The sequence below is a fragment of the Mirounga angustirostris genome, unplaced genomic scaffold (assembly GCF_029215605.1).
Source record: "Mirounga angustirostris isolate CCGP_5_RB_7025 unplaced genomic scaffold, mMirAng1.0.hap1 SCAF_6, whole genome shotgun sequence".
NCBI classification, from domain to species: domain Eukaryota; kingdom Metazoa; phylum Chordata; class Mammalia; order Carnivora; family Phocidae; genus Mirounga; species Mirounga angustirostris.
In genome coordinates, this window is record NW_026991714.1 from 72,547,599 (window position 1) to 72,561,244 (window position 13,646).

At 38.8% G+C, this 13,646-nt stretch overlaps 1 protein-coding gene across 8 annotated transcripts in view; it reads left to right on the top strand.

The window, feature by feature from the left end:
* PCDH15 (protocadherin related 15) overlaps positions 1-13,646 on the top strand; it is a 794,976-nt gene that overhangs the window by 521,864 nt on the left and 259,466 nt on the right. For all 8 annotated transcript variants that reach the window (XM_045877695.2, XM_045877694.2, XM_045877690.2 and 5 more), the window contains one exon: positions 11,721-11,800. In XM_045877695.2, coding sequence (XP_045733651.1) covers positions 11,721-11,800 — 80 coding nt within the window. The remainder of the gene's footprint in view (positions 1-11,720; positions 11,801-13,646) is intronic.

Consider the following 13,646-nt stretch of genomic DNA (forward strand, 5'->3'; position numbering starts at 1 on the left):
GACTGTCCCTCTTCTCCCAATACACATGCACTCCCCACCCTACGTGGACTTTGGAGTGCTGCACAGGGTCGCGCAAACTCCTTCCCTACAGAGTCCAAACTTCAGCACATCTCACTACCAGCTGCTACCGTCATATACAAACGGTTCCCTTCTCCATTCCACTTGTGCTGTGATAGGCCACAGGAGACTGATGTCCTACCAGCCCCCTTCCCACGCAGACAGCCTCGTGACCTCGTAGCTCAACAGCAAGGCTCTTTGGGCTTTGTGACCACACCAAGCCACAACTCTCTCACAGAAGCCTGGCTTATTCCCCTAGGTTACCATCCCATTCCAGGCATTGTGAGTGCCCTTGACCCCACATGGGTGTGGATGCCCCATGACAGGCTGCCAACCCCCCAACCCAGGCTCTGACTGCCCACATCAGGCAGTTCTAACAATGTTTTGTAATTTTCAGACTGCAATGTTTTTACTTCTCTCGTTAAATTTATTCCTGATTATTTTGTTTTTTTAATTTTATGAAGTGGAATCTTTTCCTTATTTTCACATGTGATCATTCCTCACAAGGATATAGAAATACTATGGGTATTTTCGTATTGGTCTTATATCCTGCATCCTTTCTAAACTCATTTATTAGTCTAATAGTTTTTGAGTGGATTCTTTAGGATTTTCTGTTTAAAAGATAATGTCATCTGCAAATGGAGATACTGTTACTTCTTCCTTTCTACAATGACTTTTATGTCTTTTTCTTGCCTAATTACTCCAACTAGACCTTTCAGTAGAATGTTGTAATAGTTTTTAGTATAAATCTTTCTCTTATTCCTGACCCTAGGGGAAAAGCTGTGAGTCTTTCAACATCACTATGATGCCAGTTGGGAGTTTTGGATTTTGTCAAATGCTTTTCCTGATTTTGCTGAGATAATCCTTAAAAAAAAAAAATCTGTTTATTACATTAATTGATTTTCTTATGTTGAAATAACTTTGCATACTTGTGACAAATCACATTAGGTCATTATGTACGATCGTTTCTATATATTGCTGAATTTGAATTGCCGGTATTTTGTTAAGGATTTTTACTTCTATATTCATAAGATAGATTGACCTATAGCATTCTTTTCTTGGGGTACCTCTGTCTGGTTTCAGTATGACAGTAACATAAGCCCCATAATTAGGAAGTGTTTCCTCTTTTTAAATATTTTGGAAGAGATTGTGAAAATGCTGTCAATTCTTTAATGTTTAGTAGAATTCACTAGTAAAGCTATTTGGGCCTTTTTTTTTTCTTTTCTTTAGTGCAGTTTTTTATTGTTTTGTTTTTGAGATTACTAATTTTATTTTTTTACTCATTATACATCTATCCAGATTGTCTTTATCATCTTGAATCAGTGTTGGTAATTTGTGTACTGCTAGGGATCTGTTCATTTCATCTAGGTTATTTAATATGGTGGGATACAGTTTTTCATCAGATTTCCCTAAATCTGCTTTATTGCTGTGAGGCCAGTACAGAGAGCTCCACTTTTGTTCCTGATTTTAGTAATTGGAACTTTCTCTCTTCTCTGTCTTTTTTTTTTTTTTTTTCCTTTATCAGTCTGACTAGAATCTTGTCAATCTTGTTGATCTTTTCAAAACATCAACTTTTGGTTTCATTGATTCTTCTCTACTGTTTTTCTATTTTTATTTCATTAATTCCCACTTTAATTTCTATTTCTTTCCTTCTCCTTACTTTAGGTTTATTTTACTCTTTTTTCATTGTCTTAGATGAAAAGTTATTGACTTGAAAACTTACCCCTTTGTAGATATAGATGCTTACAGCTATATCTTTTTCTCCAAGAACTGCCTTATATTATTGCATAAGTTTTGGTGTAGATTTTTTTTAAATTTTATTTTATTATGTTAATCACCATACATTACATCATTAGTTTTTGATGTAGGGTTCCATGATTCATATTTTGCATATAACACCCAGTGCTCCATGCAGTATGTGCCCTCTTTAATACCCATTACCAGGCTAACCCATCCCCCCAACCCCCTCCGCTCTAGAACCCTCAGTTTGTTTCTCAGAGTCTATAGTCTCTCATGGTTCATCTCCCCCTCTGATTCCCCCCCCATTTTTCCCTCCCTTCTCCTAATGTCCTCCATGCTATTCCTTATGTTCCACAAATAAGTGAAACCATATGATAATTGACTTCTCTGCTTGACTTATCTCACTTAGCATAATCTCCTCCAGTCCCATCCATGTTGATGTAAAAGTTGGGTATTCATCCTTTCTGACGGCTGAGTAATATTCCATTGTGTATATGGACCACATCTTCTTTATCCATTCATCTGTTGAAGGGCATCTCGGCTCTTTTGGCTATTGCAGACATTGCTGCTATGAACATTGGGGTGCATGTGGCCCTTCTTTTCACTACATCTCTGCCTTTGGGGTAAATACCCAGTAGTGCAATTGCTGGGTCATAGGATAGCTTTATTTTTAATTTTTTGAGGATTTTTTAAACAATTTTCATTCATTTTGAAGCTTTTTCTAATTTCCTTTGCATTGTCTTTGTTGTCTCTGAGTGCTGTTTTCATTTCTGTATAGTTGTGAATTTTGAGACTTGATGTTGTTGGTTTCTAATTTTATTCCATTATAGATGGAGAAAGAATTAGCAGATGGCAGGCAGTGGGTTTCTGCAACATGGACTGACAGGCAGAGGATAAGGAATGCTGTTGGCCTGTCACTTCAGGGCAGATGCCATAGTCCTTCACTGGTGCTGTGAGGGAGAAGGGGTGCAGTGATTCTGCTTATACCTGCCACAGTAGACCTTCTCTCCTGCTGTGCTGGCTGAGAGTTAGAGGGGGAATACCTTATCGCTCCAATGCCACAGACTCCTGCCGTTCTTACTGAGATTTTATAGATTTTTTTTTTTTAAAGATTTTATTTATTTACTTGACAGAGACAGAGACAGCGAGAGCAGGAACACAAGCAGGGGGAGTGGGAGAGGGAGAAGCAGGCTTCCCGCTGAGCAGGGAGCCGGATGTGGGACTCGATCCCAGGACCCTGGGATCATGACCTGAGCCGAAGGCAGTCGCTTAACTAACTGAGCCACCCAGGCGCCCCCATTTTTTTTAAATAAATGTTTCTCTCATTACTGTACACTCTTAGAACAACTTCCAGAGACCTTAATTTTTTTAAACTATTTTTAAGTAGTTGTGGTTGTTTTCATGGGAGAGGACTTCACTCAGCCATTCCTGATGTCTTTCCCTTGTGTGCTCTCTTTTTGCTCATTTTTAAACGCAAGTATCAATTGTAAAAAAATGTGTTAAGAGAATAATCTTATTTCAATATCATACATGGAGTCACTGAGACGTAAACAGGTTTAGTGATTTGCATAGCTAATAAGTGACAGCTTTCATCCCCCCTTTTTTTTTGCTTTAAAGCTCAAGATTTTTAGTTACCAAATTAAATCAGTTCCTTAGACAATACTTTTAGTTTGAATAGAACTCTAGAGTTTTCTAAACATCTGTTGCTGCATCTGATTCTACATCAACTATATAGACTATACATTTCAGGTGTTATTTATCCATTTAATGATTGAGAATATAGGTTCAGTGACAGAGCCCAGTTCAGGTAGTTAAAACTGAGATAATTAGGACTAGGTCCTCAATCTTATGATGACTAGCTCTGGGCTATTTTTTTATAAGTATAGGCTTAATCAAAGTATTCTGAACATTATTTAACTCTTTTTCAGTATTAATATCGCCAATGATCAGAATTTTCTCAAAGGTAGGGACTGTAATACATGACATATCATTCCTGATTCCTAACGTGAAATAGATTCTTTATAATGGTTGCCCAGTACATTTTTTGGCTTACTGAACACAGGCTAATGTGACTCTTAGATTCTAAATTAAATTCTATATTTATATCAACAAATGGTATGGTAGTATGTGAGGCTTAATGGATCCCTATGCTTATTGATCCCCATGCTCTTGTTTAAATAGATTTTTCTGTCTTTTTCCCTCAGTACTGTCAGACCATTAGCTGTATGCTTAGTCCATTCAATTGGCCTGGCTCTATTAACTCCACTATTTTGAAAATCTGGTTTTGATGTGCTGACGTCTGGGAACTAGTATATAGGCTGTGAGGGAGGGCTTGAGAAACCCTTGAACTAATATGCAAGAGTCTAAGTAGGGGCTTTGTAGGTCTTCAGATCTCCATAGGCCTGGAAACACACACACACTCTTCAATTTATTTAAAACTGAACAAGACTCATTTTGTTTAGCTATTTTAGCATTAAAAATGTTGTTTCTGAATTGTATTTATTTGGTTTATTACCAAATGTTGAGTGTTGAGAACTGACAGGAGCCAAATATCTCCCCACAGTAATTAGATTACCTTTGGAGATTATTAGCCACCACTAATAGGTAGTAGTAACAAGGGCTAGTGTTCTCCGTCACAATGTCTTTTCTGACTCGAGTCTGGAAAAAACGGAGACAGACAAACGTGGGGTATGTAAGATGAAGATCAAAGTACATTTTTTTTTTTTACTGTAAATATAGTTGATTGAAGTATAAAACAACCTAGATCACTACACTTCCTTCATTACACTAAACTTACCTTCTTGGCCACAAGAAATGCAAAGGCAAGCCCAAATTGTAAATACTAAAGCACATTAGTAACAAAGCGGACAAGTGATCTGCTTTCATGGAGCTTACATTCTAGTAAGAAAAAGAAAAATTAACAAAATATATGTGAGTGATACAGAATTTTAGGAGATAATAAATGCTATGTGAATATGTACATGAGGAAAAATGGAGAGGAGTATATGGGGGATGACAATTTGATCAGTGATGATTTTGCTAAGGTGACATTAGCAAAGAATTGAAGAAGGTGAGAAGATGAGCCATGTGGGCATGGCTCATCTGGGGCAGAGTGCTTCGGTTGCATGTGGAAAGGCCCTGAAGTTCAGACCTGCCTGGTGTATTTGAGGAACAGTGAAGATACCAATGCGACAGGAGTAGAATAAGAGAGGAGGGAACCTATAGAAATGAAGTCCCCCAGGACCTGGAGAAGTGTGGAGATAATTATTCTCAGTGGAATTGAGTACTAATGGAAGAATTTGAATAGAGCAGTGACACAAATAAACTTAAAATTTAAAAGGATCCTATGGATTCTCTATTGAGAATGGTCTGCACTAAAATGTGAGAAATTGTGCAAATTAGTTAAGGTGTTATTTCGGTAGTCCATACTAGCCTGGAGTGATATTTCTGGACATGGGGAGAAGTGGTTTCCACTTTTTTTTTCTATTTTGTGGTTAGATACTAAAGGATTGTTGGTGATTGTGGATTTGGGAGAGAAGACAAGTGAAGAATGGCTACTAAATTACAGCCCAAGCAACTGGAAGGATTGAATTTCCATTAGCCAGAATGAAAAGAATGTCAGAGGAGAAATAATTCAATTTTGGACATGTTAAATTTGAAATGTCTTTTGACATCTAATTAAAGCTACTGAGTAGGCAGTTGGGTATGTGTCTGGGGAAGAAGTTTGGACTAGAAAATATACATTTGGGGTCTTGAGCATTTAAGTACTACTTAGAACTTTGAGATTGGATGAGGTTCTTGAGGGAGTGAAAGTAGAAGACATCCAAAGGCTGATTTTAAAGTGCCAAGGAGGTGAGGAGGATCAGGAACGGGGACCCAGAAGAAATGTCCTGAAGTTGACTTGGGGAAAAAAGTGTGTTAAGGAGAAGGGAGAGATCATTTATTCCTGATGTTACTGAGAGGTCCCGTTAAAAACAAACAAAACAAAGAAACAAATGGAAACAAAGACTGTGGACTGATCCGTGATTTTACTAATATGGAATTTACTTGGCGTGTTGAAAAGAGCAGTTTCAGTGTAGTATTCTTGGGAGGGTCGGAAATATGATCAAGATGGTTCCAAGAGAGAATGAGAACAATGAGAAATAGAGTTAATAGCTGGACAGGATTGAAGGTGTTCAGGTACGCTCCTGTATCATATGGACATTCTATGTGAGCTCTATTTCCAAGTTTCAGATATGTTACACTGCATCTTATTTGTCAATTTACTTATTTTTTTTAGAAAATTGAATAATCTGACTTCTTTACATAAACAAACTTATTTCCAGAAGGAAATTTTATATAGGATCATACATGACAAAACAGCACTTCTTGACATAAAAAAGTCTGCATTATTCATCGAAATAGATTTGTAAACATTAGCACTTTTCTTTTTTTTTTTTAAAGATTTTATTTATTTATTCATGAGAGACAGAGAGAGAGAGGCAGAGGGAGAAGCAGGCTCCCAAGGAGCAGGGAGCCCGGTGCGGGACTCCATCACAGGACGCTGGGATCATGACCTGAGCCGAAGGCAGACGCTTAAACATCTGAACCACCCAGGCGCCCAACATTAACATTTTGTTAAAGGGCCAGTATTTGACACCAGGAGTGCCCACATACACATTTTTGGAAACACTGCTGTACTGAATTGAAAACCTCCCTTCTTGCTCTCGAGTAGTTTAATAACATAAATCAGAACTTGTTTGCCTAAGTGAGAAAAGAAATTCTTGATCATCTAAATCTGTTGATTTTTATCTATTTTAGAATCCCTCGGGGCAGGTGCTTTGTCTTAATGTCCTGTGAAATGTGCAGAATCATTCTATGTGCATAAAGTGCAGTCTACCAGATGGTATTTGATGGCTGTATTCATCTTTAACATGAATGGAATATTAGTTTAGAGAAGATTTGTTTTCTTTTTCAAAATTCCTTTTTTCCAGTGTCTAAGCACCGTGCTTATTGAGATAAATACTTTTGTGTCCTTGGTGCTTCTGACAACTGGGAGACCTGAATTATATGCTGTGAGTTACCTGGTTGAGCAGACTAGAAACAGCAGTGGCGTTGATCTTTAAAAGTTACTCTTTGGCCTACGAGCAAACATTACAGGACAATTAGCTTGATTGTAGTTCATTGTGTTGTTAAACATCTATCAGCAGACCAAGGACTGAATAATTCTATTCCTTGCTAGCTGTCCAAAGTGAGCATCATTCAGTTATTTAACCCGAGGTATTTAACCTCAGGTTGTTTACCTGAGGCCAAGCAAAACGGGAGCTGGTTTTCCATTTGCTTGCTCTTCCTCACATTCATGAGGCCTGTTTCCATCTCATGGTCTTTTCCTTCCCGGTGCTCTCTGCCAGAACACCCTTCCCCACAAGACTTGCTCTCTGGCCCCTCACAAATGTTTGCAAATGTTCACATTTTCCTGATAGCTTTCCCAATGACCTATGTATGACTGCAACCCCCTCCCCACCTCCCTTATGCCCTTCCTAAATTACCTCATATTTTCGCAGCACTTACAGAGATCTGAGCTGTATATTTTCATGAATTATTTTGCTTTGTCTCTGACTGCCAGTACTACACTGTAAGTTGCACAAAGGCAGAATTCTTGTCTGTGTTGCTCACGGACTTTTGTCTGCATGGAAGCCCCAGGGCTCATTAACACAGTGTAGATGATTCATAACTATTTGTTGAATCCATGAGTGAATACTGTGTGTGTTACTGTTGTTAGCTTCATTTTGTCGATAGGCATCTTGCCTAAGAGGAGATGGCACGGCCAGAACTACACCCCAGGGGGCTGGCTCCGGACGGAGCCCACGCCCAGCAAAGCCCCCTAAGACGACGGCTCCCATACGCTCCCACACCTTGCTCAGAAGGCTTGGATTGGACCTGACTGATCAGAAATAAAGGCACGGAATATATATTTGCACGAAGGATGAGAGATTCCTTTCTGTTCTGTTATGGAAGACATTCACACTACTCTCTCCCTTTTTAAGATGAAAGTTACTCTTATCTCCAGATTAAAAAAAAAAAAAAGATGTATTTTCCAATTAAGTAAGTTATAGGGAACTCTAATTGGAGTGGTGCCAGAAAGACTCCTAGAATTGAACTCCTTTGCATTTCCCATTTACTATATGGTTGCTCTGAGGTTTAAATGAGACAAGGCATGCAAGTATAGTTCCTGATACATAGTAAATAGTCAATGAATTCTAACTTAAGGATTCACTGTTCAATATCATATTTGAATTTCTGCCCATCATTTAGAGATGGCTAGCTAGACTTATATATAAAAATATATTTTTTTTAATTTTTTAAAGATTTTATTTATTTATTTGAGAGAGAGAGAGAGAGCGCACAAGCAAAGGGGAGGGGCAGAGGGAGAAGCAGACTCCCCGCTGAGCAGGTAGCCCAATGTGGGGTTAGATCCCAGGACCCTGAGATCATGACCTGAGCTAAAGGCAGATGCTTAACCGACTGAGCCACCCAAGCACCCCTAGGAGAAAAAAAATAAACTATTTAAAAAATGTTTTTAGAAATGTATTTTAGGTCAGAAATATGCACATAATCATATCTTAATACTCCAAGAATCGTTGCTTTTTCTGATTTTTCCAGCTATTCCTCTTATGTGTTATTTCTTCCTTTAAATAACTTCTCTCCTTGGGCCGCCTGGGTGGCTCACTCGGTTGAGCATCTGACTCTTGATTTCGGCTCAGGTCATGCTCTCAGGATTGTGGGATCGAGTCCTGAGTCGGGCTCTGTGCTCAGTGGGGAGTATGCTTAAGATTCTCTCTCTCCTTCTCCCTCCACACTTACCCTGTTCACCCTCTCTCTCTCTCAAATAAATAAATAAACTTGAAATAGTTTCTCTCCTTAAATACGGACAAGTAGAGATGTAAAGTACTTACACAAGTGCTAACACATGTAATGGATAGATTTCAGAGGTCTGATCCTGATAGCACCATCCCCCCCTTGCTTCGTTGACTGAGAATGATGAATCCTCCCTAATTACTACGCCCTTGGCCACAGATCCTGAAACAAATACAGAGGACTGAAAGAAATAAAACAATCAAATAAGGATTTCCTTCCAAATCCTGGGTCTTCAAGCTTTCCAATATGGACACAACCTCGCATGAGATTGAAGTAGGTAGATTATCGGCTCTCACATTTCTTAAGTATTTAAATGGTCAAACAAAACTGGAGGAAGTACTTCAAGGTACCTCAGGGATTGAAAGTAATTAATGTGGATGAAAAAACTGAAAATTCTCTAGGAATTTTTCCCCCTTATTATTTTAGTGACATAACAACATAATGACTTAAATAAATAAAATGACTCAGCATTCACAGCACTTTCATCCCTAAGCAACAATATTAAGTATTAGACTCGATACATAAGAAGAAAGGGGAACATTAATCTGGACTTAACATTATTTACACAGAGCTATCCTGCTTCAGAATCCATTTCTTCTGGCTTTTATGAAAATACAAGATAATAAATTGTCTTTCAGAAAGCAGCAGCAACTACATACCAATGAACAAACAAAAAGAAATTGATAATATCTGTAACAATATGACAGGTAAAAATGACTGACTGAAAGAGAAAAACAATGGAAAAACTTTAGTGTGAGCTTTTCAGTGGTAACAAGCAGTCTCTTAATGACATAAGCAGGCTGGGTCTGAGGACCCAGAGAGGGTCCCACAGGACCAGCCAGGAGGGTCCCTGGCTGCAGGCAGGATGGAAATCTAACGCAAGCCAGCAGCAGGTAAGAGCAGAGTTTATTGAGGATACAGAGAGAATACAGGTACAGACAGTGTCTGGAAGACACAGAAAGGAAAGCAGAGAGAGTCTCATCTTTATTCAGGGTCTGAGGATTTTATTGAGGATTGTGTTGTGGTGTGCATGTCCTTCAGGCTTTCAGGAGCGGGTGAGAACAAGGACAGGTGTCCAGGTGTCCTCCATAAGTCACATTCCCTGGAGCCAAGAGTGTTGGGTTGAGATGTCCAGCATGGGTGGTCCTGGTGTGGTTTTAGAATAGATGTGAGGTTCGGTGGGGTGATGTCCGGAGCCCACGACCAAGAAAGAATTCTTGAGACCTCTTTGGTGCAAAATGGTGGTTTTATTAAAGCAGAGGGCAGAACCCGTGGGCAGAAAGAGCTGCTGCACCTGGGTTGTGAGGGATGGCTGATTATATAATATGGGGTTGGGGAAGTAAGGAAAAGGGAGGTTTTCTTTTTTCTTTTTTTTGAAAATTTTATTTATTCACCTGACAGATAAAGACATAGCGAGAGAGGGAACACAAGCAGGGGGAGTGGGAGAGGGAGAAGCAGGCTTCCCGCTGAGCAAGGAGCCCGATGCAGGACTCGATCCCAAGACCCTGAGATCATGACCTGAGCCGAAGGCAGATGCTTAACGACTGAGCCACCCAGGCGCCCGGGAAAAGGGAGGTTTTCAAAAGAACTTTCATATGCTAAAGAGGACCTACCAGATACCAGAGGCTTTGCCATTGCCAAGTTAAGGTTGTTTTGCCCTCTAGCAAGGCATTAACATAAAGATAGTTGGGAGCTTCCTGGAAGAATGTCACACATGTCCCACCCAGGAGTGGGGCTAGGGAGAGGTTGCAGGGTGTTAGCTTGTGCTTTGTCCTCAGCTTGCCTTCTGCTCCCTCATCAGTCTGGAATATACAGGAGATGACCTCATCCAGGCATTCTTGCCCGGCCACTCCTTAGATGTTATATGTTGTGCTAGAGGAGTCCAAAGAAATCATTAATTCCTTATCCCTTACAAGGGGGACATACTACAACACATGTATAAGGTGGGGATGCAGGTCCAGGAAGAATAGAAGCAGGAAAAGGAGCAAAAAGCAGATTTTTACAGAGTCCTTCAGTTTCCCTGTCTCACTAAATCTAGCATAATTCTGTGTTTCTTCAAAAACTTAACTGTGTCATTATTTGTAGTTCTGTTTTCTCTTTTTGGCTAATACTTGCCTGGCAAAGAACAGAAAAATAAGAGGAAAATATCAAGCATCTACTATCAATTCCACTGAGCCTGTTAAAAAAAAAAAAAATATTTGTTTCTTACTCTCTACTCTGAGATTTCTATTATAATGAATTCAAAGCAATTTAAAATTTGAGATTTAGCTAGAAATGGAATGCTTCAAGATATTACCCTAGCTAGTTGATTATTTCGTTTTATTTTACTACTTTATTTCATTCCATTTTATTTTAGTGAGTGTGTATCCATCATAATGCAAAATCATTGCTCAAAAGAAATACAATGCAGGCCTGAAAAAGGTGGTCACTTGGCTTAATTAAAAATTTGACTTCTGGACAGAAATCATGTCAGTCAAACCTCCCAATGTTGATTGACTTTTGTATTGTTAAAGTTCTCATTTACAAGTGAACAGGTTGAAAAATAATCACACATTTAGTAAGGGGAGCCAGTTTCAAATTTAGGTTTCTGGCTTCAGATTCAGGATTCTTAACCATAAAGCTTCCTGACTTGATATATGCTCAGCAGAAAAAGAAACCAGTGGACTAGGCAGTTTCTCTACACTGTAAACATTTATGCAGACTGTAACACATTTGTTTAAACTAGACAGATACACTCATGTAAATTAAATACATAAACCTTAAAAGAGCCATTGATCTATTTCTGCACCAGGTAAGATTATGTACACATTAGGGCGATATTATTCTTATTCATTGTTACTGCTTTCAAATGAGAGGAAATAACAGAAATGCTGGGGTCAGATATGAAATTCTGAATTAGCTCATTTTTTATCCCTTAAGAGTCTTGTGGATACTCCATGCTGTTAGTTTCCAGCTCCTATATTCCACCGTATGGACCAGGACCTGTATCAATTACTCGATAATTCAATCATGTTTTCTCTCTGAAGGCAACTGATAGAGAGGGAGACCCAATATCATACACCATTGAGAACGGAGATCCTCAACGAGTTTTTAATCTTTCGGAAACGTAAGTTAAAAATGATGTCAAAATATATTTTTTCGAAGACATTAAACAGTGTACTGGTGGGGGAACAGACTTCTAATCAGAGGTTTTCAGCTGGTTGTAGTTTTCTTTTACTTTTTTTCCCCTATGAATGCTAATGAGATCGGGGGGCGGGGGATAATTCTGAATTCAAAAATCTTACCCAGGAGACTATTTATTTTAAACATTTTCAGTAGGTAAAAATCCACTGAGGTGGAAACATTTTATTTGTAGGCTGGGATTAATTAGATCCCTTTAAAGTTGTCAGTTACTCATAATAACAAGGGCATTTCTACCAAGAGTAATGTGGCACTAAATTGTTCATTCAAAGAGAATTGTGTAAGACAAAGCATAATTCAAACACATTTAAGGTACCACCGAAATCTACCATTCCGTTTTTGAGGAATGTAGGTATATTCTGAAAAAGCTAGGACAAAAACATTGCCATGGCCCTGCTAAGCCTTCTGGGGTGTTTATTGGTGTTGCTCTACTCCCCTCGGAGTGCATCAGGAGAAAGCCAGGAGGCCTGGAAGGAGACACCAAGGTTTGCAGAGAGATCATTGGCTGCCCTTGTCTAAGAGCAAAGTTGCCCTGTTGCTGTCACGTAGGGCTGGTCCTTAGGGAGTCATGCTTGCTACCTCTCTGATTCTTTCTGTGTGTCCACGGGTGGTTTTACTCCCTAACAGAATGGAAACCTGAACGGGGTCCATGATCACAAAGTGAGAATTTTCGCAGATGAGCCAAGCACTGCTTTAATCTCAGGAACATGGGTGCATCATGCCAAATCAGGGGAACCATGCATGGTCACTCGTCTTGGGAGGAACACCTGTAATTTCACTCTGACTAGGACGTGCCAACCATGAGTGAGTTTCCCCGGAAACAGTAATTCTCAGACTTTCCGATTTCACAGATGAATAAACTTCTATTTAAAAAAATGGAAAGATTTAACTATTTGGAATTTCCCCCCATAGATACATACAAATCTCAATTAGCTGTAATTTATAATCATCCCCAAAGAAATAAAACTTTTTTTAAAGGGACACCTTAATAGGAATCATGACTGAATGGTACTGGTATAAAAGTACATGTATAGATCACTAGAATAAAGTTAAGAGTCCAGAAATAACCAGATCATAACATTTATGGTCAATCGATTTCCCCCCAAGAAAGGCCAAGACAATCCATCCAGGAAAGAATAACCTTTACAATAAATGAAATTTGGGGCCACATGCAAAAGAATGAAGTTGGATCTTTACCTCACACCATTAGCAAAAATTAACTCAAAGTGGATCATAGACCTAAATATTAGAGATAAAAGCATTTAACTCTTTAAAGAAAATACAGAAGTAAATCTTCATGATTGGAATTAGGCAATGCTCTCCTAGATATGACATAAAATATCTTCTTAATAAGAAGACAGATAAGTTGGACTTCATCAAAATTTGAAAAATACATGCTTCAAAAGACAGTACCAAGAAAGTAAAGACCACCCCCAGCCTGAGAGAAAGTATTTTAAACAATGTAGATGATAAAGGATATAAGTATATCTAGAATACACAAAGAACTATTATAACCCAAAAATAAACAGAGAAATAACCCAAATAAAAGTGGACAGGAATTTGACTAGACATTTCTCCAAAGAAGCTATATGAATGGCCAACAGTGTGTGGAGTTTCACTTGTGATCACCAGTCATTAGGGAAATGCAGATGAAAATCACCAGATACTGCTTCTCACCTATGTAGAATGTCTATAATGAGAAAAGGAAGGAAATAAGAAGTATGGGTGAGATTTCAGAGTCCTCATATATTTCTGGAGGGGAAGTAAAGTCA